The sequence below is a fragment of the Arachis ipaensis genome, chromosome B1, assembly GCF_059453495.1.
Source record: "Arachis ipaensis isolate K30076 ecotype BB chromosome B1, ASM5945349v1, whole genome shotgun sequence".
NCBI lineage: Eukaryota > Viridiplantae > Streptophyta > Magnoliopsida > Fabales > Fabaceae > Arachis > Arachis ipaensis.
The window spans coordinates 129,262,926-129,286,220 of NC_142436.1; the positions used below are offsets into that span (position 1 = coordinate 129,262,926).

The window sequence follows — 23,295 nt, forward strand, 5'->3', positions numbered from 1 at the left end:
CTCTAAGTTATTCTTATCGTCTAATGTTCCATTTCGATTGTCTTTTGCCACAATCGTTTACAATGCATCACATCCATGAAATACCTCATCGAGTTGTCTTCACTGATTTGGGTTCCAACTACATGGATGTAAGCGTTCAAAGAAGGGGCAATAATCTCTACTTTACCGAATGATGGTTGGATCTACTCACCTATTATGACAACCTAATGGAATGTGGTTAAAGTTAGTTTTCTTGGGAGGAGCTCCATTTTTTATTGAGGAATTGTTTCCACGAAACTTTGTAGGCCAAGTTCAAGTTCCATCATCTCCATGCTTTTTACGTCTGCCCGAAAATTTTCGAAGTGGAGTACATAATGAGATTGAATTCTCTCAGTTTAAGTTCAATTTTGCTAAATTCTTGACAAACTAGGATATGCAATTTCAACGATTGGTAATATATTTAAATTTTCTTATTTTAAGCTTTTTGTTATTAGGATAATTTTATAACATATTGTAATTTTTTTCAGAAATTTCTGGCTTTCTTTTGCATGCAATGCCATTGAGGGGAATAAGGGTTAGTTTGGTTTCTCGGTGTGACAATTCTATACCTTACCGCATTGCATGGATAGCGGATGATGAACCTTATTTAATAAGAGGATGGTCTGAATTTGCACAAATTCTAATGTTCAAACTTACGATGTTGTTTCAGTTAGTTGTCATTACGAGAATGACTCTATTCTATACGTGACTAAGAACTAGAATAGATTCAATATTGTTTAAGTAATTTAGTTTTAATATTAGTATTTGATTAAATTAATATTAGAAAATTTTAAATTATTGTCTCGATTTATATATTATAATTATTTTTCGTGGATATGCTATTTTTAAATATTTTAATATAAATTTTTTTGTGTCAAATATATTTAAGTTTATTTTTTTTCTTTGGATATATGTATCACATTTAATTCTTTATTTATATTTTCATTATATTCGAAAAAAATCTCTACCTAAACATAGGAAATCATTTACCTAAACACAATTTCTTTGCCGATAAAAACAGATTTTATCTAGAAAAAATAATGAAACATACATCTTTTGATGATATATACAAAGTGTAATAGAAATATAGTAAGTAGATATTATGTTATAATAACATCTTTAATTGCATTATAATTAGCTCATGAATAATGTATGCTTATATTATTTTAGAAAAATATTTTCGTTATAATTATATCAAATTAATATTTACTATATTATATAATTAATTATCAATTAATGATATTTTTATTTTAATAATAATAATAATCTATCTTTTTTTTAAAACACTCATCTAACTGAATTAATCTAAATATTTAATGAAAATAAAGGATAAATTTGTGTTTTGAATGATAATACAATTGTATATTTTTAAAGACTTTAAGGCTGTGAGTAAATAAGTGATATAATAGAAAAATGCTTCTAAATATATATTCTTCCTATATTAATATACGCATGCATGTCACATCCGTATTTACTTTTTAGATCGCTCAATTTTTATTAAGCGTAACAAGTGTAATAATCCGTGTCATACACACGATAAAATTGAAATTATAATTTTAAATTATTCTATTAAAATTAATTTGAATTGTAATAATTTAATTAATAAATAAATAATATGATGTGCATTGTTCGTATTTTTTTAAATATAGTATTAAATAATTACTTGAGTTTTTCGTTATTTTTATATATAGGCTTTATTTTTTTTATAATACAGTCTATATATATTTATATCTATTTTTTATATAACAATAATATTATATATATATTTATATATCTATTTTCTTAACTCATTCTTAAAAATATTGGCATATAATTAATATAGATAACATATATACTGAACAAATATCTCTATTGAATTAATTATAACGATTAATACAAGATAATAACATAAGAATACCCTAATTATAGCAAGAATTTCCATTAAAATTATTGACTAATAATTTGAATATAATTGATATAGTTAAATTGATATAATCGATAAGATTGAGAGTATATAGCAATTATATCAATTATAATAATAATTCACGTGACTTCATATGCAATAATTTGAATTATAATTGTCACCTAATTATACTTGAATATTATTTAATTTTAGATGTTTTATAGATAAAATTTATTATCACGTGAATTATAATAATTTTAAATTAATATAATTGATATAATTGATATAGTTCTAATTCTCATTCATATGTAATAATTTTATCAATATATATTTACAATTTTAATCAGTATATAATAATAATATTATATGGACATAAGATTAATTAATTAACAAATTAAATTTTTATTATGAAATTTTATTTTCCACTCAAATTTTTAATCATTAGTGATTTTATTTTTTATATTTACAGTAAATTTTGACTATAAAAAAATAGTTTTGATTGTTTTTTATTTTATTTATTTACAGTCATAATTAAATTTAATATAATTATAGTAAGTCTCTATAATTATAGCAATATAAACCTGCTTCATATATAGTAATAATATTATACATATTTATATATCTCCTCTTTTATCTCTTCCTATAAATTTTGGCATATAGTTAATGTGGATAATATATAAAGCAAACACTCTCTAACCTAACTATTCAGTGATTCAACTCCCTCACCTACCCTCATAATTCTATCTTCCTCTCCTCCCTTGAAATGTCACATTATTGGGTAGCAATTCCCCTCACTTACTATGAGAAACCTAGCGGCTATTCAATTACTTGAAGAAGAAGCCTGCCGCATGTGCTTGTCATCACCGCCCCATTCTAGAACCGCTGTTATTGCGTCTTACCGCTCGGTCTTCGCGTTCGCCCTTTCGCCATTGCGGAACAACTATTCGTTCGGTTTTTCTTTCTTCATCTTACACTTATGTCCTCTTCTTCGTTGTGTTTTTGCCTCTGTTAATGTACTGTTAGTTTTGGCTCATTTGAAAATAATTTGGTAAAGTGATCTTCATTTGAAAGTCTAATGTTATTATTCTTTGTGTAATGCAAGCAAAAATGAGAGTCTCAAATACAACATATAACTCTGTGTTGATGATCAATACTGATTTGGAAGAAGTTAAAAAATTCAGACAAATGTTAGAATTTTTGTTGGTTTATTAAAATTACAGTTATATTGTAAGTATAGTTGTGTATGGTTGCATCTTTAACATTGTAACGCAAATTTTATTTTGTGTGAAAAAAGGATAATGGCTATTGAAATAGGGACACCAACACCGGTTGCACGCATTGAAAAAAGAGCTCCATATTCAGAGGAAGATGATTTTTTGAATAAGACTCCGTACAAACTAATTTTTGAGATTAGGAATCTTATAGAGGTTTTTATATAACTTGATTACATTCTAAAATTTTCTTATGCCATATTTTTTTATCGAGTGTAATCATTTGGTGACACTGTTTTAATTGATTAAACTACTAATTTTAGAAAACGGTTTGTGTGACCATTGGAGTAGTGAATGATTTTTCTTTAGGAAAAGTCTTGGTGGTACAAGAGTTGCAATGTTTGTCCTTTGGCTATGAGAGAAGAAGGAGATGGTTACAAATGTTCTAGGTGCAAAGCTGAATCACAGAATTTTACTCCAAGGTGTGCATTATTTGTGAAATAAACCTTATTCCAGTTTTTATTAAATGAGATTCGCGATAATATATTTTTTCTTTATTTATAGGTATTCACTAAATTTAAAGGTTGCTGATGAAGAATCCTATGCATCATTCATCGTGTATGAAACTGTTGGTAGTGAGTATTTAAATATTTCTGCTACAGAGCTGAGGACAAAACATATAATGAGGGTACTAAAAAAATTTTCTATCTACTTAATATACTAAAACTGAGTTTTTTCCCAGCTAATGAAAGTGAGGTGTCGATTCCTCATGAACATTTTCCCGCCAAAATGAGTGCATTATTTTCTCTTCTAAGTTTATTTTATAAAAGTATCTTTATTATAAGTATACTATAATTAGCATTTAAGTAATAATGGATGATTATACTAATTTAGAAAAATATCTTTATTTTTAGAAAATACTATTCTCATTTAATGAAAGCACTATTCTTTCTTCTAAAATTATTTTTAGAAAAATATCTTTATTATAATTATATTACAATTAGCATTTAATGAATAATGCATGATTATACTAATTTAGAAAAATATCTTTATTTTTAGAAAGTACTATTCTCATGTAATGAAAGCACTATTCTCTCTTCTAAAATTATTTTTAGAAAAATATCTTTATTATAATTATATTACAATTAGCATTTAATGAATAATGTATGGTTATACTAATTTAAGGAAATATCTTTATTATAATTATATAAAATAATCTACTTAATATATTAAAATTGAATTTTCCCCCGACTAATAAAAGTAAAGTGTCAATTCCTCATGAATTTATTTTCTTTTCAAAATAAAAGCACTATTCTCTCTTCTAAATTTATTTTAAAAAATTATCTTTATTAGAATTATATTGTAATTAGCATTTAATGAATAATGCATAATTATACCCATTTTAAAAAATATCTTAATTATAATTATATAAAAAATTAAACATAAATTTATATTTCTAATTGCTATAAATATGATACTAACGTTTATAGTGGTAAATTGATATTGCAATAATTAATTTATATAATTATTTTTGTACTACTAAAGGCTATATATAGTGTTTCTTTGTGGTTAGTGAGTCTAAATCTAAGAATCAAAGCATTCTTTTTTTCTAATCTATTATTCTTCTTTGATTGGGCAACTGTTTCTAATGAGCTTTGTAGGTCAAGTTCAAATCACATCCCCTCCACGTTTTCTATGTTTATTCGAAAATATTCTAAGTGGAGCATATAATGAGATAGAATTTTCTCAATTTAGGTTCAGTTTTGTAAACTTCGTGCCAACCTTGAAGATGCAATTCAAAGATTGGTACTATATTTAAATTTTCTTCTCTTATGTTTTTTGTATTAAAAATAATTTTATAACATGTGATTTTTTTCAGAAATTACAGGCCTTCTGGTGCATTAATGCAATGCCATTGGGGAGAATAAAAGTCAATTTAATTTAAAAATTTTAACAAGAAGATAGTCTGAATTTGTACAGATTCTAAGTGTTCGATCTTATGATATTATTTTGGTTGGTTGTTACAAGAATGACTCTAATCTATACGTATCTAAGGATTAGAATAGATTAAATATTATTTAAATAATTTATTTCTAATATTGGTAATTGATTAAATTAGTTTTAGAGAAATTTAAATTGTTGTCTCAATTTATATATTATGACTATTCTTTTTGGATATGTTATTTTAAAACTTTTTAATATGATTTTTTTTTAAGTTTGTTTTCTTTTTTGGATATATGTATTACCTTTTTTTGTATTTTAGATTAATAATACAATTATTAAGAGAAATGTAATTCATCAATAAATTAGAATGATTAAAAGTTTAATTATATTGTGTAGACACAAGATTGATTAATTAATATTAAGGCGTGAAAAAGGAAAAAGAGTCACAATACGTGGTTTTACTTTCTTGCTAATATATAAAAATACGTGAAAGAAAAAATTAAAATATCACATTTTAAAAAAAATTGTTAATCATGCATATGAAAAGGAATCGGAGAATATGCATGGATATAAAAAATAAAAAATTATTACTCGATTGTAGAATAAAAAATAATCATATATATAAAAAAATATTTATAACAAAAAATAATTACTATATGTGACTTAAATTTTTATATGTACAATATATATATATATATATATATATATATTTAAAATTATTTAACAAAATTAATATATATGTATAGATAAATAAAGAAATTATTATAATTTATAAAAATTACACATATGATGATATTAATAATAAAGAATAAAAAAATTATTGAATAATTGCAGACTCAAAAAAATTAATCATGATAAAAAAATTAATATATGCGATTTAAATATATTTACCTACAATCATATATATATAAACTACATAAAGAAGTATTTAGAATTATTTAACAAAATAAATATATTCTAAAAATAAATAACTAAACAATTGATATATATACATATAAATAAATACGAAAATTAGTATGATTTATGAATATTATTATGCGTATAATCATATTAATGGAATAACAAAATCATTGAATGATTGTAGGCTAAAAAAATATTTATAATAAAAAATAAAAAAAATTAATATATGTGATTTAATATATATGTATACTTAAATAAGGAAATATTTAAAATTATTTAAACAAAATAAATAAATATATCCTACAAATAAAAAAATTATTGACTAATCGATTAATATATACTGGTAGTATAAATAAAAAACTATTAAATAAAAAAAAATAGTATGTTTTCAATTTTGGGAATAAAATGTAAATAATTATAATATAATAATTTGTTTAATTATTAATATTTATAATTGTTATTTTAAATCATAAATTTAGAAAAAAAAAGTAGATTAACAAAAACAATTAATAACTATATTAGAGTTGATACACATAACACTAGATTAAGAAAAAATAAACGAATAATATGTTACTTTTTTATTAATTAAATTACTACAATTCAAATTAATTTCAATAAAATAATTTAAAATTATAATTTCAACATTAATACGTGCATGATACGAATTATTGAACAATTTATTATCATGTATATGACACGGATTATTATTAAACAGTTTCTCATGTGTTTTTTTTTTCAAAATAAAAATACTATTTTTACTTATAATTGTTATTCTTTATCAATTCTTTCATTTAAACACTAATATTATTTAATAATTTTTTATTTTTATTTCTCAAATTTATTAAAAATTCCTTTTCAATATTTTAGTTATTAATTGTTGTTATTTAATTAACTTATTTTAGGTATTTACTTATTAAAATTTTAGGTATTAATTATACCTCAATTACAGTATTAAGACTTCGAACATAATTTTAATTTAATTTTGGACAATATCAAAAATAAATAAATAAATATATATATATATATATATATATATATATATATATATATATATATGATATTTTAGGTATTAATTATTATTTTTTATTAACTTATTTTAGGTATTTAATTATTAAAATATTAGATATTAATTATATTTCATTTACTGTGTTAAGACTTTAGACATAATCCCAATTTAATTTTGGACAATGTCAGAAGCAAATATATATATAATATTAAATTAGAAGAGTAGATTTTAATTTTACATAAAATAATATAATAGATATATAGTATAAATAAATTTACTTGACAAATATAATTATTTATAGTGTGATATTTTATTACGATAACATATCTTTATGTATTGACTCTCTATTATATATGTTATCAGATAATACATTTATAAAGTATTATTTTTTTGGGTTTTTACTACAAATCTGTTCTGTAAACTAAAGTTTTATAGTTAAAACTTTGAAGTAGCAGTGAGAACTGTTAATACGTTGGTCAGCCCAGATCGTAGTCCCGATTGTAAGTCCTAACTAAGGCAGTGAATCCGTTGGTTAACGAGGGTGGTCCCGTAACTCACAAAGTTCTAACCATAAAATGGCTAGTTTGTTGAGAACGATGAGTAGTTTAAATTTAGGGAAAAATAATTCTTTAGTAATAAGAACAGATAATGATGAAGCATGCATCCACCTCTGGAACTAAAATGAATTAGAAATAGCTAAGTTAGAAGAAAGTTTTTATAATTGGAATATACCTATAATAGATAAAGATAAAGTATATAAAAAGAGAAACTTCTGGGAAGGAAAGAATTATGAAATTCATATGTTAGAATATTACAAACCAGGTACAAGTAGTAATAAGATTATTACCATCTTAGAAGAAGATAAGTTGAAAGAACATAGCAGTAAAGGATATAACTTCATTCATATAGGATTAATACAAGTAGCCATAAAACCTAATTTTAGAATAGGAATTAATTTGCCTATATTATTAACCTTAAGAGATACCAGATTTCAAAATTTCAGTGATTCGTTAATAGGAATATTAGAAAGTAACTGTCATGATGGACCAGTTTTTTTTTAATTGTTATCCAAATTATGCTATGAATTTAAAAAATGAATACACATGGCAAGCCTTAAAATTGCAAGTAAGATCTGATGAGACAATTATAAATGAGAAATATGATCCATTCGAAATAATCTATAGGATATATTATAAAATTACTAAGGTTAATTATGACTTTAAAGCATTAAGACAATCCTCAAAAGAAGAAACAATAATTATGCATGCAAATCTAAAAAGATCTAATATACAAACCCCTAGAAAGTTAAGACATGAAGAATTAAAAAGTAGAATGCCTGAAGAATGGGTAATACCTGATGGTATTGAAGAACCACAAATACAAAATACTAGAATAAGAGAAATAATAAGAGAAGGACCAGATATTAGAATTAGGATGAATAGATCCCAATCATTAAGAATTCCTGATAATGTTGAAACTATTAGTCATAGAAATTCTATAGATAACTCATCAATAGGAAATATGGATAATATTGTAGGAATTGACAACAGAAGGCCACATATAGCCACTGCTGTATACAAATCACCTTCAGAATTTGATCCAATGGAATCACAAGTTTTATCAGTAATTATTAAGGAAGAACCATTTGAGATTGATAAAGAATGGATAAGACAAGATTTTAATGCTGATTATAATAAACTACTAAGAGATTGGTATTTTACTAACTATTCAGAAAATGAAGTTATTAGATTAAGAGAACTATTCTATGATTTTATGAAAGAAAATAGAATTAGTTTATACTTCTTTGATTGGTATGTTAATTATTACTCTAAATCCGATAAGAAAATATGTCCTTTAACAAAATCAACTGTTGTTTAGAAAACAAGCTCAGGATCAGTAATAGAATCTGAATATCCTTCTAAAGAAACTATCAAAATACCAATTGGAAAAGACCTAGAAGTTGAAGCAACACCCTATAAAGATAGCAATGCAGAAGGAAATATAGAAAAAAGAGATATTAAAAAATTACATCAACAATTAAATTTTACTAATACCATGTTAGATATAATGAAAAATCAATTATGAAGAATGGAAAATATGAAAAAAATCATTAAGGTAGAAAAACCTATAGAAAAACCTATATATAAGTTACAAAGTTTAGATAATATTAGTTTAAAATCTAAAGTAGAAGCAGAAGTTGAAGAACTAAAAGAAAAACTTAGAAGTATTAGTCTAGGAAAATTGACAATTAATACATTACAAAAGGAAGAAGAATTAGAACTAAATAAAATATCCCATAAAAGAGATTATCCTAAAACAAGAAATTATTATTCTAGACCATCACCAGTAGATGTAGACCTTGAAGAGCGAACACAATTAGTGCAAAATAGTTTCACAGGATCAGACTTAGTAGAATGGAACATAGATAGATTAAGTGAACAAACCATCTTAGATCAAATGTGTAATATGACTATGACTGCAACTGCCTATAAAATGAGAAAAGCCTCCGATAAAGAAGCAGCAATTATGATAACTCAAGGATTTACAGGACAATTAAAAGTTTGGTGGGATAATTTTCTCAGTATCCAAGAAAAAGAATTAATTATTAATAGTATTAAATAAGAAGATCAGTCACCAGATGCTACATCCACATTAATATATACCATTATTAAGAACTTTGTAGGAGATCCAAGTACTTTTAAAGATAGGATAGGAACTCAATTAATGAATTTAAGATGTCCAACTATGTCTGATTATAGATGGTATAAAGATGTCTTTATGTCAAAAGTTATGATAAGAGATAATGCACATGCATCTTTCTGGAAAGAAAGATTCGTAGCAGCTTTAACAAAGTTATTCTCTGAACACTACAAAAAAAAATGGCTTAAAATGGCGGTTATTTTTGGAAATTACGGCGGTTTGAACCGCCATTATTGCCAAAAATGGCGCCCCCAAGAAACGCCGTTATTCTGGGCGCCATTCTGGTTATTACGGCGGTTTTTAGAAAACCGCCACAATTACCTTGATTAAAACGGCGGTTCAAACCGCCATTATTGCCAAATAAAATGGCACTTTCTGGTTGGTTAAAACGGCGATTTTTAATAGGTTAAAACGGCGGTTCAAACTGCCATTATTTCCAAATAAAATGGCACTTTTTAGTTGGTTAAAACGGCAGTTTTTTGATAGGTTAAAACGGCGGTTCAAACCGCCATTATTTCCAGAGTTAAAACGGCAGTTTAAACCGCCATTTTTATCCTGATAATTTTATTTTGATTGGTTAAAACGGTGTTTTTGAACCGCCATATTTACCCTGACCGCCATTTTTATAGGGTTAAAATAGCATTTCATGTTGTTTAAAATGGCAGTTACAAACCGCCCTTTTTTCCGAATAAAATTTATAATTTTTATCGTTTAAAAGTATAATTTTTACCGTCATTTTACTGCATTGAACAAATAATTTTTTATTAAAAATTCACAATAACAAAAAATCATACTCCATAAACAAAAATCTAAAAAATCAACTCTATTTTAATTACTTTTTTTATTCCAAGTTTATCCAAGTATTATACATTGGTGCTCATCATTTAATTTTCTCTACAAATCAAAACCCCACCAAAATAATAAAGAGCACATCACCTAATTTAGATTTAAAAGCACACACCTAACTTAATACATTTACACCAACCATGGTCAAGAAAATCATGGGTACACACTCATTTTCATTAACAATTTCAAGGCCGTAAATCTTAATTTCCAAAACTTCATTGCAAATTTGGCCCATTGAGTTGTAGAATGACAATAGATCAGATAATTGTTCCACAAACATTTTTTCCATAACCTTTCTTGCCAATTTCTCTCTTTCTTGATTCAGCTTCAGTCTCTCTATATATGACCCTGCATTCCTCACTGTTGCACCCATTTGCTTTAGCCTTTTCTCTTGTTATACCTTCAATGCTGTGTTTGACTGCAAATTAATTTTTCAACATAAATTAATACACACTCTACTGTATATAATTTCAATTTAAAAAATATTTAAAAAATTATGGCATCCCACATACAATTGCTTATTAAGTGATTTTACCTGGAGTCGTTCCAAACGTTGTTGTAAAGAAACTTAGGAATACAAGAGTTGCATTGAGGAGGGATGCCACAGCAACACCATCGCAAATCTGTAATCACTGAACTAGTTTGGCCACTTCCATTATTTGAGATGCCAAAGGAATGTCACAAACAAAATTTTAGCTTGTAGGATAGTAATTATAGATACCTGATTCTTTTAGCTTATTCCAACAATGTCCATAGCTCTTCTAGTGGAAACATACTCGTTAGCATCGCTTATATCAGCCAGTTCAAAACATTTTGACTGATTAAGGTAATGAAATGTTTTAGATGTCCTAATTTGTATTTCTCAACTTCCTGTTAGCAGAAGAAATTGCAACGAGTTTACATAATTAAGCGAATCATAGCAACTATAAGTAGATTAAGTGTGGCGCAAGTTACCTCCTGCAGTGCAGCACAGAGAAGATAGAAGCAGTGGTAATTGCGTTCAGGATCATTTACTTGACAAACCCTAGATCTTTCTAAAAGGTATGTTCTAATGGCTGCTCCTGAGATTCTTCCATTCTTATCAAATTGGATCTCAACGAATTTACCAAACGGACTCGAATTGTTGTTCCTCATAGTTTTAGCATTTCCAAAGGCTTCTAAAATTGGATTTGACTGCACTTAGATCCAGTTTATTCAAAAACCCCAAATGAATCAAAATTCAAACATAAAAAAGAAAAAGAAAAAACGAGTGGTTTATTTGCATCGTACTTCAAGAACTTGCTGTTCAACTGTTCTTCCTTTGGTGTCAGCTCTTCCTCCTAAATAAGCAAGGTAGCGCATAAGCATTCTTGTAGTTTCAGTTTTACCGGCTCCGCTCTCTCCACTGACAAGAATTGAATTACTTTTTCCTTTGTTAATCATAGCCCCGATTGATAACAAATTCATGAAATCACCACCGAATTAAACAGAATATAAATCGAATTGTGATGATTAATTAGGTATGTAACATACCTGTAAGCAACATCAGCAACTGCAAATACATGAGGGCTTAATTCACCAAACGGTGCTCCCTTGTGCGAAAAATAGAAAAATGACCTGCCGATCTGGAACGAAAGGGAGGCACTGAGGATTTTGGTGGAGAAGACACAGAACGGAAAGGAGGAAGCTAGAGGATATCGTCACTGGAGGAGAAGTCGCCGGAAAAGGTCGCGACCGGAGGAGATGTCACCGAAGGAGATCGCCGCTGGAGGATGTGTCGTCGGAGAAGACCGTCACTGGAGGAGATATCGCCGAAGAAGATCGTTGTTGGAGGATATCGTCACAGGAGGCGAATGCAAAAGGAGATCGCCGCTAGAGAAGCTATCGCTGGAAGAGATGTCACCGGAGAAGATCGTTCGTTGGAGAACGCAAGATGTCATACCTTCGTTTCAGAGAATGCCGCTGAGAAGATCGTCGGAGAATGCCGCTGAGAAGATCGTCACCGGAGCAGTCATTGGAGCAGTCGCTGGAGAAGATCGTAACACAGATCGTCGTTTCGGGTTTCAGTCCTTGGAGAGCGCTACTGCGAAGATCGCTAGAGCAGCTTCACTTTTTTAGGGTTTTACTTTCACCAGATCAGCCCGGTTTTCCTTGGTTTTGAACCTTTTTTTTAAATAATGACTTCAATACTGGCGGTTGAAAACTGCCGAAATCACCAAAAAAAGTGCCATTTAAAAACTTAATTATGGCAACATCATAAAATGCCATAATACCCGAATATTATGACGGTTCTAAAGAACCGCAATAATATAAATGCCATTTTAAATTCTTTTTTTTGTAGTGGAAAAAGTATTACAAAAACTACAAACACAGTTTGGGATCCAGATTCCCTATAACTCATTAACCTTTGGACAATTGCATAATATAATAGTACAAACAGGTATAGAAGTATGCATAGATACCAAGATACAACAGAAAATAAAATAAGAAAGTATCACGGGGAAAAGAGAGCTTGGCACTTTCTGTTATCAATATGGAATAACTCCTGAAAAAGCACCTAGTGGACAGCATAAAATTAAAAAGAAAAAATTTTATAAAAAACCTAAATATAATATAGACAAACCCCTTTATTATGAACAGAAATATTATAAAAAATTTCATAAAACTCCTAAAAGAAAACCTAAATCTTCTAATAAGAAAAAACAAGTAACATGTTGAAAATGTAAAAAGAGATTAAACAAACTTTGATAGTAATATTAATCAATTCAGAATCAGAAGAAGAATCAATTTCTGAGGATTCTTCTGAAACTGAAGACTATTTTGTACAACAATTAGACCTTATGTCAGAAGAAGAAAGCTCAGAAGGAAATAGTGGAAAAGAGGAACAGAATAATTGTTTAGAAATAGGATTATGTAACTGTAGAAATTGTGAAAAAACTGTAAATGTTTTAACTAGAGAACAAACCTCTACACTGGTCAAAATAATAGACAAATTAGAAGATACTCCATTAAGAGATGAATTCATAAGGCAATTAGCTGAATTAGTTAAAAAAGAAGAAGAAAGTAAGCAAAAAATAAGACCAATAGAAATAAAAGAAATTTATAGTCGTTTTAAAAACCCACAAGAAGAAGTTTCCCTTAATTCTCTCAAAGAAGAGATAAAAAAGTTAAAAAGAGAAGTTTCAGAATTAAAGCAACAAAATATCAATATGGACTATAGATTAGTAAAAATAGAAGGAGAAAATATAATAAAAATCCAAGAACAAACTTTGAAAAATAATGTTAAAAAAACACAGGAAATTAGTAACATAACAATTTCTGAGAATTATATTAACCTGAGTACAGAAAATTACATAAATATACTAACTTTATTAGTAAGCCAAAAGTAGTTTACTACGATAACCTTAATAGTGGGAGAAGAAAATTTTGATTTTATAGCTATGGTAGATTCAGAAGCTGATGTCAATTGTATACAAGAAGGATTAATACCTACAAAATATTATGAAAAAACTACAGAAAGAGTCCTAATGGCAGAAAATGATAAAATGACTATAGACTATAAGTTATCTAAAGCAAAAATTTGTAAAAATAGAGTATGCTTTGCCACTACATTCTTTTTGGCAAGGAATATATCTCATCAAGTTATATTAGGAAATCCTTTTACTTTATTATTATATCCCTTTAATGTCGACATCGATGGAATAACTTGTACACGAATCCCCAATCATCCTGTTTATTTTGAATTTCTCACTAGACCAAAGCAACATGAGCTCCATATGTTACAACACCTATCTACACAAGTTAGTGTTATGGAAACAGAAGCAAAACAAATTAATTGTTTAAGCCAAGAGAAAATTTTACAACATCTACCACTCCAAATTAATATTATAGAAAGAAAGACAAGACAAATTAACTATTTAAACCAGGAAGTTACACATAAAAGAATAGAGGAACAATTACAAACTCCAGAAATACAAGATCAAATAAAAGCAATTGAAGAAAAAATTAAGAAAGAATTATGTAGTCTAAACCCCACAGCTTTTTAGCATAGAAAATTATATGAAATATCTTTACCATATGAAGATGGATTTAATGAAAAAATATACCAACAAAGGCAAAATCAATACATATGAACAAATAGTATCTAGAATATTGTAAAAAAGAAATACTTGAAAGCTCAAAAAATCTCTCTACTTTTATATCTTCTTACTCCATATAATCTCCAAATATTTGTAATCATCTTCAAGAATTGTATCAACTTTATAAGGAATAAGAGTACAAGTCCATCTTTATAAGTCTACTATCTTTCTTTTCTTTATTGTTATTTCTATTCTTATAACATGAAAAAGTTTCATAAAATGCTTAAATCTTTAAAACTAGTTAGAAGAAACATGAAAATAAGAGTAATGGCAATAAGAAGAAAAATAGGAGAATTAATAACTGAATCTTCAAACTTAACAATAGAAATAAAGAAGATAAATAAGAAAATAATCAAGACCAAAAGGTTGCTACAACAAATTAAAACCATAAAATCAGTAAAAACCATTAAGAAAAGCATTAAGAATAAACGTATTCATCATGTTAGAAGAATGAATTATCTTCATGTGCAAAATATGATACGATTTTATGATATTCAATCAAGAATACAAGCCCTTAGATCTTTACAAATGGATTCTGAACTTTTACAAGATCCTTCTTTACAAGTACAAACTCAACCCATACAAGCCCAACCTTTACAAGTGGTATCAGAGCCAGATTTAAGGTTTAGGGTTTAAGGTATCTGATAACATTTATATATATATATAAATAAATAATACATTTATATATTTCTTTTTAGTTTATTATTTTTCTATCACATAACATATTTATTATTATATTTCAAATTTAGAGTTTTCTTGATCTAACATTGCAGTGAAAGAATGGCAATATAATAAAGTGGAGAAAAAAAAAAGTAATATCATGTCAAAAAAATTTTTTAAATCATAGTTGTAATTTATGATTGAAATCGTAATTTAAATATTTTAAACGGGTTAATTTTATTTAGAGAATTTATAATTCAAACATAATTTTTATATACTTAATAGCTACATTCGAGTTAATACATTTAATATTATATTTAAAAAAACACGAACAATGCACATCATATTATTTATTTATTAATTAAATTATTACAATTCAAATTAATTTTAATAGAATAATTTAAAGGGTAAAAAACAAAAATAAGCCAAGGGAGAAAATAATTTACGTGAATAAGCCAAAACGAAAATTGCTTCATGAATCCACCAATGCACGTTTATATGTAGTTCGAACCAGCTTGGTTCGAACTCCATTTCTACATAATTCGAACCAGCTTGGTTCGAATTATACACAAACACATGCACATACATAATTCGAACCAGCTTGGTTCGAATTACAGACACAATAATTCATGGTATAATTCGAATTATGCTGTTAAAAAATTAATAATTTATTAAAAAAAATTATTAAAAAATATATATTTTTATTTCATACGTTAAAAAAAACATAACAAAATATTTAATTACGAGACTTCTTTAAAATATTAATGAGCTATCAATTCGAATTCCATACAATACTTTTCTGTCCATTTTTAATAGTTTATGAATATCTTTTAATAAATTTTTTTAAATTATACTACAAAAAATATTTTATCCTATGCAAAACAATTTAAAAAATGGCTTAAAAAATGTTAGGAGTACTATAAAAATTTGTAATGTTATAATAACTTAGGTAAATACATACATGTACTCAAATTTTAAATAAAATACTCTACATAGTCAATAATAATTTAGAAATGAAAGAAAATATTTTATTCCATACAAAATAATTAAAAAATATATTTTATTCTATACAAAATAATTTTAAAAAATGGCTTAAAAGATGTTATGAGTACTATAAAAGTTTATAATATTCTAGTGATTTAGGTAAATATATGATAAAAATATTTTTTCTTTAATATCTAAATTATTAGTGACTATGTGGAGTATTTCTTTAATGTCCTAAGTCATTAGGACATTAAAAATTTTTATAGTACTTCTAACATCTTTTAAGCCATTTTTTAAATTATTTTGGATAGAATAAAATATTTTTTTGTGGTATAATTTAAATAAATTTATTAAAAAATATTCATGAGCTATCAAGAATGGGCAGAAGAGTATTGTATAGAATTCAAATTGCTCACCATATAATTTGAATCAGAGTAATTCAAACTTTCCTATGCGTAATTCGAATCATGTAATATCTCACCATATAATTTAAATAATTTTATTAAAAAATTATCATGAATATTTTTTAATAAATTTATTTAAATTATACCATAAAAAAATATTTTATTCTATGCAAAATAATTTAAAAAATGGCTTAAAAGATGTTAGAAGTACTATAAAAATTTGTAATGTCCTAATGACTTAAGACATTAAAGAAATACTCCACATAGTCACTAATAATTTAGAAATTAAAGAAAAAATATTTTTATCATGTATTTACCTAAATCACTAGAATATTACAAACTTTTATAGTACTCATAACATCTTTTAAGCCATTTTTTAAAATTATTTTGTATAGAATAAAATATATTTTTTAATTATTTTGTATGGAATAAAATATTTTCTTTCATTTCTAAATTATTATTGACTATGTAGAGTATTTTATTTAAAATTTGAGTACATGCATGTATTTACCTAAGTTATTATAACATTACAAATTTTTGTAGTACTCCTAACATTTTTTAAGCCATTTTTTTTAAATTGTTTTGCATAGGATAAAATATTTTTTGTAGTATAATTTAAAAAAATTTATTAAAAAAATTTATTAAAAAATATTCATGAACTATTAAAAATGGACAGAAAAGTATTGTATGGAATTTGAATTGATAGCTCATTAATATTTTAAAGAAGTCTCGTAATTAAATATTTTGTTAGCTTTTTTTTAACGTATGAAATAAAAATATATATTTTTTTAATTTTTAAATTATTAATTTTTTTAATAAATTTTTTAATAAATTTTTTTAACAGTATAATTCGAATTATACCATAAATTATTGTGTCTGTAATTCGAACCAAGCTGGTTCGAATTAGTGTGTGCGTGTGTTTGTGTATAATTCGAACCAAGCTGGTTCGAATTATGTAGAAATGGAGTTCGAACCAAACTGGTTCGAACTACATATAAACGTGCATTGGTGGATTCATGAAGCAATTTTTGTTTTGGCTTATTTACGTAAATTATTTTCTCCCTTGGCTTATTTTTGTTTTTTACCCTAATTTAAAATTATAATTTAAATTTTATCACGTGCATGGCACGGGTTATTACACTTGTTCTTTCTTACAATCTAGATGTGCAAACGGGTCCAGAAGTGGGTTTGTATTGGTTTGGGACTGCATCCAAAGTCTATGACTCATGCAATGGTTACTTGTGGTTGTATAAGCAGCTTTTTAGTTGGGAAGAGCGAGAGAATTGGCTTTGACGCCAGCTTGTTTCTGAAAAATACAACTTTTTTACTTAGTTGTGTCTTAAGGAGACCCTTCCTACTACAAGTTTTCGTTTTAAAAGAGGGATGTCGTCATCGGATATGTGCTTAAGATGTCTTTCTAGTCATTTTACATTGTATTCGAGATTGTCCAAAAGCTCAGCTTGTATGGCATAGGTTGGGTTTCTTGTCATCCTTGTATCATAGCAGAGAGCATCCGTTCAGGTTCTTTTGGGGACTTCGATAAATATAGCGAATAAGGAATAATGACATCTTTAATTCTCATAAGACTTGACCTCTAAAAAAAGTGATTTGTCTGGCTTTAGCTACAGAAAAAGAGCTTATGAGTGTTTTTGAATTACAACGTATGTCACTCCCTTATATTTTAAGTGGTTTTTGGAATCCTCCATCTATAGATACTTTTAAGATTAATTATGATGCTAATTATCCTTATTCTGGTAATAGTGTTGGTTTTGCTTGTGTTATCCAAGATTGTAAATTGTCACAAGTGTTGTCAAAAAAAGTGTTTGAAAATGATTGAGGATAATAGTATTTTTCAAAAGGAATTGTTTGTTATTTGGAGATGTTATCTCTTAGTTTAGAATATGAATCTGTTATTTGAGAGATAGATTGTATGGAGGCGTTTAACCTTATTATTAATCATCAAAATGATTTTAGATTTATTGATCGGTTAGTGCTCAAAATAAAAAATATTATACATTAGAATTAGAATTGGCGAATTGATTTTTATTTGATTATAAGATACAAACACTATAGATACTCTGTTTAAGGAATTGATTTTTATTTGATTATAAGATACAAACACTATAGATACTCTGTTTAAGCAATTCTTCGCTTTTGTTTTCTTTCTTATCTTTTGTTTAATTTTTTAAGTCACAAAAAAAGTATTAAAAAATTAATTTATATTTTCATACTAATAAATATCAAAATATAACGATTTATTTAAAAATAATTTATATTTTATATATATTTATATTTCATGTCTTATATAAAAAATTTTAAAATTCGTGTATCAATATATACCGTTTGTGTCGTGTTCCGAATCCGTAGAAATACCGTTTGTGTCGTGTTCCGTCGTGTTCCGAATCCGTAGAAAGGCATCGTAAAATATAGAAGATCTTATTAACACCCTACTATTATAGTCTATAAACACTAAACACGAATGCAGTGATATCTGTTTCCTAATTTTAAAGAGGGGAAGGGGGGAATCTCGATATAATAGTAGGCTTATATAAATAGAACAGCAAAGTAAACTCTCATTCAATAACATAATGACTCTTATCTTACATAAATATGATTCATAGCTTTCTTAAAACACACCAAATAAAGAAAATGGAAACTAATAATAATCCTATAATCTCCACCTCCTAACCAAAAGCATGGAGGAGATATGCATAAAAAAAATCCCCTAACTTCCCTCTAATAGCATCCAAGAAGGCCTGGATTCAGAAAAAACAGAAATCCAAGACCCATGGAGGAATACACACACTATTGTGTGACTTCATCTTCAATGATTATCCCCATTCTCAACCTCGCATACTATAATGAGATAGTACACACTGTACAAGGGATGAAGAAGTTACATGGAGGAACACACTACTGTGTGCCTTCATCTTCAATGATTATCCTCATTCTCAATATCACAGGCTATATATATTACACACTGTACAAGGGATGATGAAGTTACATGGGGTTCTTTTGCTTAAACTGGCCCCACACCTATCATCTCCCAGAAGTGGCCAAGGTTCTGTCTTTGGAGACATCAGAATTTGCTGTGAATGAGGGTAAAGGGAGGGGCTTTAAACTGGGTGCAGCAGGTTGAACTGGTTTCGGTTTTGGTTTTGGGGTGTATGTGAAGGTGAGTTCTTTGTTGGCAGCAAGTGCTAGAAGTTCTTTCTCTTCTAACCCTTTTGTTGGCTCCAAGCTACATCTTTCTGGGGTGTGTTTAGCTAATGCATCTCTGAACTTCTTGATCTGCAGTTTGATAAAAATAAACTGAGTGAGTTTGAAATTTGAATGCTGTTTAATTATTATGTTCCCTACCATTTAAGCCAACAAAGAAAATGAACAAATCCATCAGGAAATACATGAATTAAACATCTATAATTAATCTCACGTATAAAAATACATCTAATATTATGTATTTATTTCAGAGGTAATTAATGAATGTAAAATAAGACAACTTTGGATTGATTTGGACTAGTTTTTATTGTCTCCCAAACATTTCTAAATATTCAATACTTGGTCTCACGTTAACATTATTCCTCAAATCAAACAGTCATAGCTCATAATCTTATCCAATACCATATTAGGCAATAAAGGGAACAAGGTAATCAAACTCTACTTAGACTGCAAAAACACAACTCTACAGTTTTAAGAGTTTAATTGTGAACTGTAAACTCATCGTTAACGAGTTAACATTGAAAAGGGGAACAATACAATAATGACCATGGCTTATGCTAAAGATTTCAAACATGCACAATATGAATTAATCAAACAAGGAAAGTTAACAAGTATTTGATCACATATGGAACAAGATTGAGATTGACAAGAGAATGCTGCACTAACCGTAGCATTGGTACAGCTAAACTGGCATAAACGACCTTCAGCTCCTCTATAGAAGCGGAAGAAGGGAAGAACATGGACATTGAGGCTATAACACATGGATCTATGATCCTCATAGTTCACCTGAAGGAACTGAATATCAGGATTCATCTCAGCCAATTGACATATCTGCAATACCACAACCAAAAAGTAACACTAAACATCAGCAACATTCCAAATTAGCCAAATATAAGAGTCATGAACAAAGATAGGGCTTAATACATACGGGATTGAGTCTGAACTGTTGATGGCAGAGTCAACAGTTTCAGATCTAGTCTCTCACACAAGAGAATATACATAACTACTCATATAAGGAACGTGAATTCAACCATTAGGGACCAAAAAACCACTTAAAAAAAAAAACATTTTTCATATTTTGTAAAAATTTATAAAATAATCAACCCAACCCCCCCCCCCAACCCACAAAAAATGAAACACCCCCCCCCCCTAAATTGATAATTATTTCTTTAAAAATCTGAAACAAAGCACCCAAAATTTGAAACAGTTATTCTCCCTAACCCTAATCTCTATAAATATAAGCCAAAAGAGAAGGGGGTTGTTTGTGAAGAATTTATATACCTTAGGATGAAGGGCTTTGCAGCCACCACAACCAGGAGAGAAGAAATCAACAATAACAAGCTTGTCCCCTGCGTTCAATAGTGAATTCACAAGGTCCTCTGCGGAAGTCACTTCCCTCATGTTCGGTTGAATCCCTTTCTCCCACCATTTCTGAACCTTACCAATTCTACCAGTCATCTGACAAAAAAAAATTAAAAATTAACAAAGAGAATTGGAAGAAATAGGATACTATTTCATGAAAAATTAAGTAAATCCCTAATGTCCAGAGAAAAGAAGGGGCCTTTTCTCAAATTCAAGCAAAAAGTATATTTTAAAAACAAAAAATTAATTTTAACCAACCTGAGACACGATAGAAGGTCGAAGCTGCGAACTAACCCTGTCAGGCGATGATGCTCTATTCACACGAAATAAGAGCTTGTTGCCATGAAAATCAGATGAAAGACTTGAAGATCTGAGCACCTGTGATTTCATCTTCAAAGAAGGGAATCTCTTCAAACCATAACCAAAGCTATAACTCTTAGGAACGACAGAAACCCTAGGATTATGATGATGTTGTGTATCCCCATGCCATGAAGAAATCAAGCTCGTCTTGGTCAAAAGCTCGGCCATTTTTTCTTTATCTCCGTTTGAAATTTCTTCAGAACTTCAGAAATTCTCCGTTCAGATTCAATATTTTATCTTCGGATTTTCTCGAGAAAATTTAGATGGAAAAGGAAGAAAAAGAAAAAAAAACGGCGACAGAGAAGGGATTGAAAAGAAGAAGCTTTATTGAAAAGCAACGTCAAACAAACGTGAGAAGTGGGATAAAAGATAAAAGTTGTTTGAAATGGTAAATGGAAGTATTAGAAAAGCAATATATAACATAGGAAACATATCAAATGTACCGGGAGTATCAGTGCACTAATTATTTTAACCGTTAATTTAAATTATAAAATATATATATAATATATTAATTAAAATCAACGGTTAAAATAATTAGTACATCAGTACTCTCTGGTACACTTGAAATGTTTCCTATAACATATTAAGTTATGCTTCGTTTCATTACCAAAAAAAACATATTATGTTATTAATAAACAAATGAGTTCTCTTAGCCAATGAAATATTTGTACAATATGTACAGTTAATTTTGGAGTTCATCAAAAATTGAATTTTTAACTTTTCGAATCTATAAGTAACACTAATGGTTATATCTCTAATACTGAATTAGACCTCCCTAAATTTTCATAGTACACATTGTACAGATATTCTATTAGTTCTTTATATTTTTTTTAATATACTTTCTCTAAACAAATAACAAAAATATATTTTTTACAAAAACAATAATGGCGATTATTCTGGTATTTTTAAAGGATTTACCTAACAATTATATATTATTTTATTACGTAATAAATTTTAACGCATAAAATATTTTTTTATATTTTTATTTAAATATATAATATTAATTTGAATTAAACTCTAAATTAATTTATTGTATTATTTTTATATTAAGAGACTATAAAATTTGAAAATACTTGGGTAACTTTAGAAAAATTTAATTTAGATTGTAAAAATTTATTTTTATGAAAATTTTAATTATGTGCAAATAAAAAACTGAAGCCTCTAAAACCTAGTAATGGCTAAAGGGTAAGATTATAAAACAGATAATGTTGAATTATTGCGTGGATTGGATTGAACTTCGAGGTTTTGATGGGGTCGTCGGTAGGATCGGATGGTGTGGATTGATCAGTTTGGACACGTATTGATTTCTTGTGGCCCCGTGGTGGGACGCAATTCTATACTACAAGAGTAAGTAATTTACATTTATTTAAGGTTTGGTGGGGACCATTGTATGTGGTGAAAGGTCGCAGGCTGCAACACGTTTCATAATCGTTGTGATGGGTTTTGAAATCATTGAATTAGTGCTTTTGGATAAGGCCACCCGCCAGCTTCTTTGTTTGCCACCTCATTGTGACTCGGAAGTCAGAAAGCACAATTTTTTTTTTTTTAAAGATGAAGAATGTTAGGAGCAGTAATTTTGGTGTTTTGTAATCGTCAATTAGCTATTAATAGTATTTTTAATGATGTAAGAAATCACTCACATTTATTTTGATGATTAAATACTGGCCAAAAAATACAAAAA

At 27.5% G+C, this 23,295-nt stretch overlaps 2 protein-coding genes across 2 annotated transcripts; both read right to left on the reverse strand.

The window, feature by feature from the left end:
• Positions 1-11,237: 11,237 nt before the first annotated feature.
• Positions 11,238-12,050, reverse strand: LOC107634054 (myosin-9-like). The gene is made up of 4 exons (XM_021111254.1): positions 12,020-12,050; positions 11,777-11,916; positions 11,462-11,680; positions 11,238-11,324 (listed from the first exon to the last, which is right to left on the reverse strand). The coding sequence occupies exons 1-4, from the start codon at positions 12,048-12,050 to the stop codon at positions 11,238-11,240; spliced, it is 477 nt and encodes a 158-aa protein (XP_020966913.1).
• A 7,172-nt stretch (positions 12,051-19,222) lies between these two features.
• Positions 19,223-22,017, reverse strand: LOC107634044 (thioredoxin-like 1-1, chloroplastic). The gene is made up of 4 exons (XM_016337631.3): positions 21,513-22,017; positions 21,174-21,350; positions 20,559-20,723; positions 19,223-19,964 (listed from the first exon to the last, which is right to left on the reverse strand). The coding sequence occupies exons 1-4, from the start codon at positions 21,780-21,782 to the stop codon at positions 19,713-19,715; spliced, it is 864 nt and encodes a 287-aa protein (XP_016193117.1). The 5' UTR covers positions 21,783-22,017; the 3' UTR covers positions 19,223-19,712.
• Positions 22,018-23,295: the final 1,278 nt, after the last annotated feature.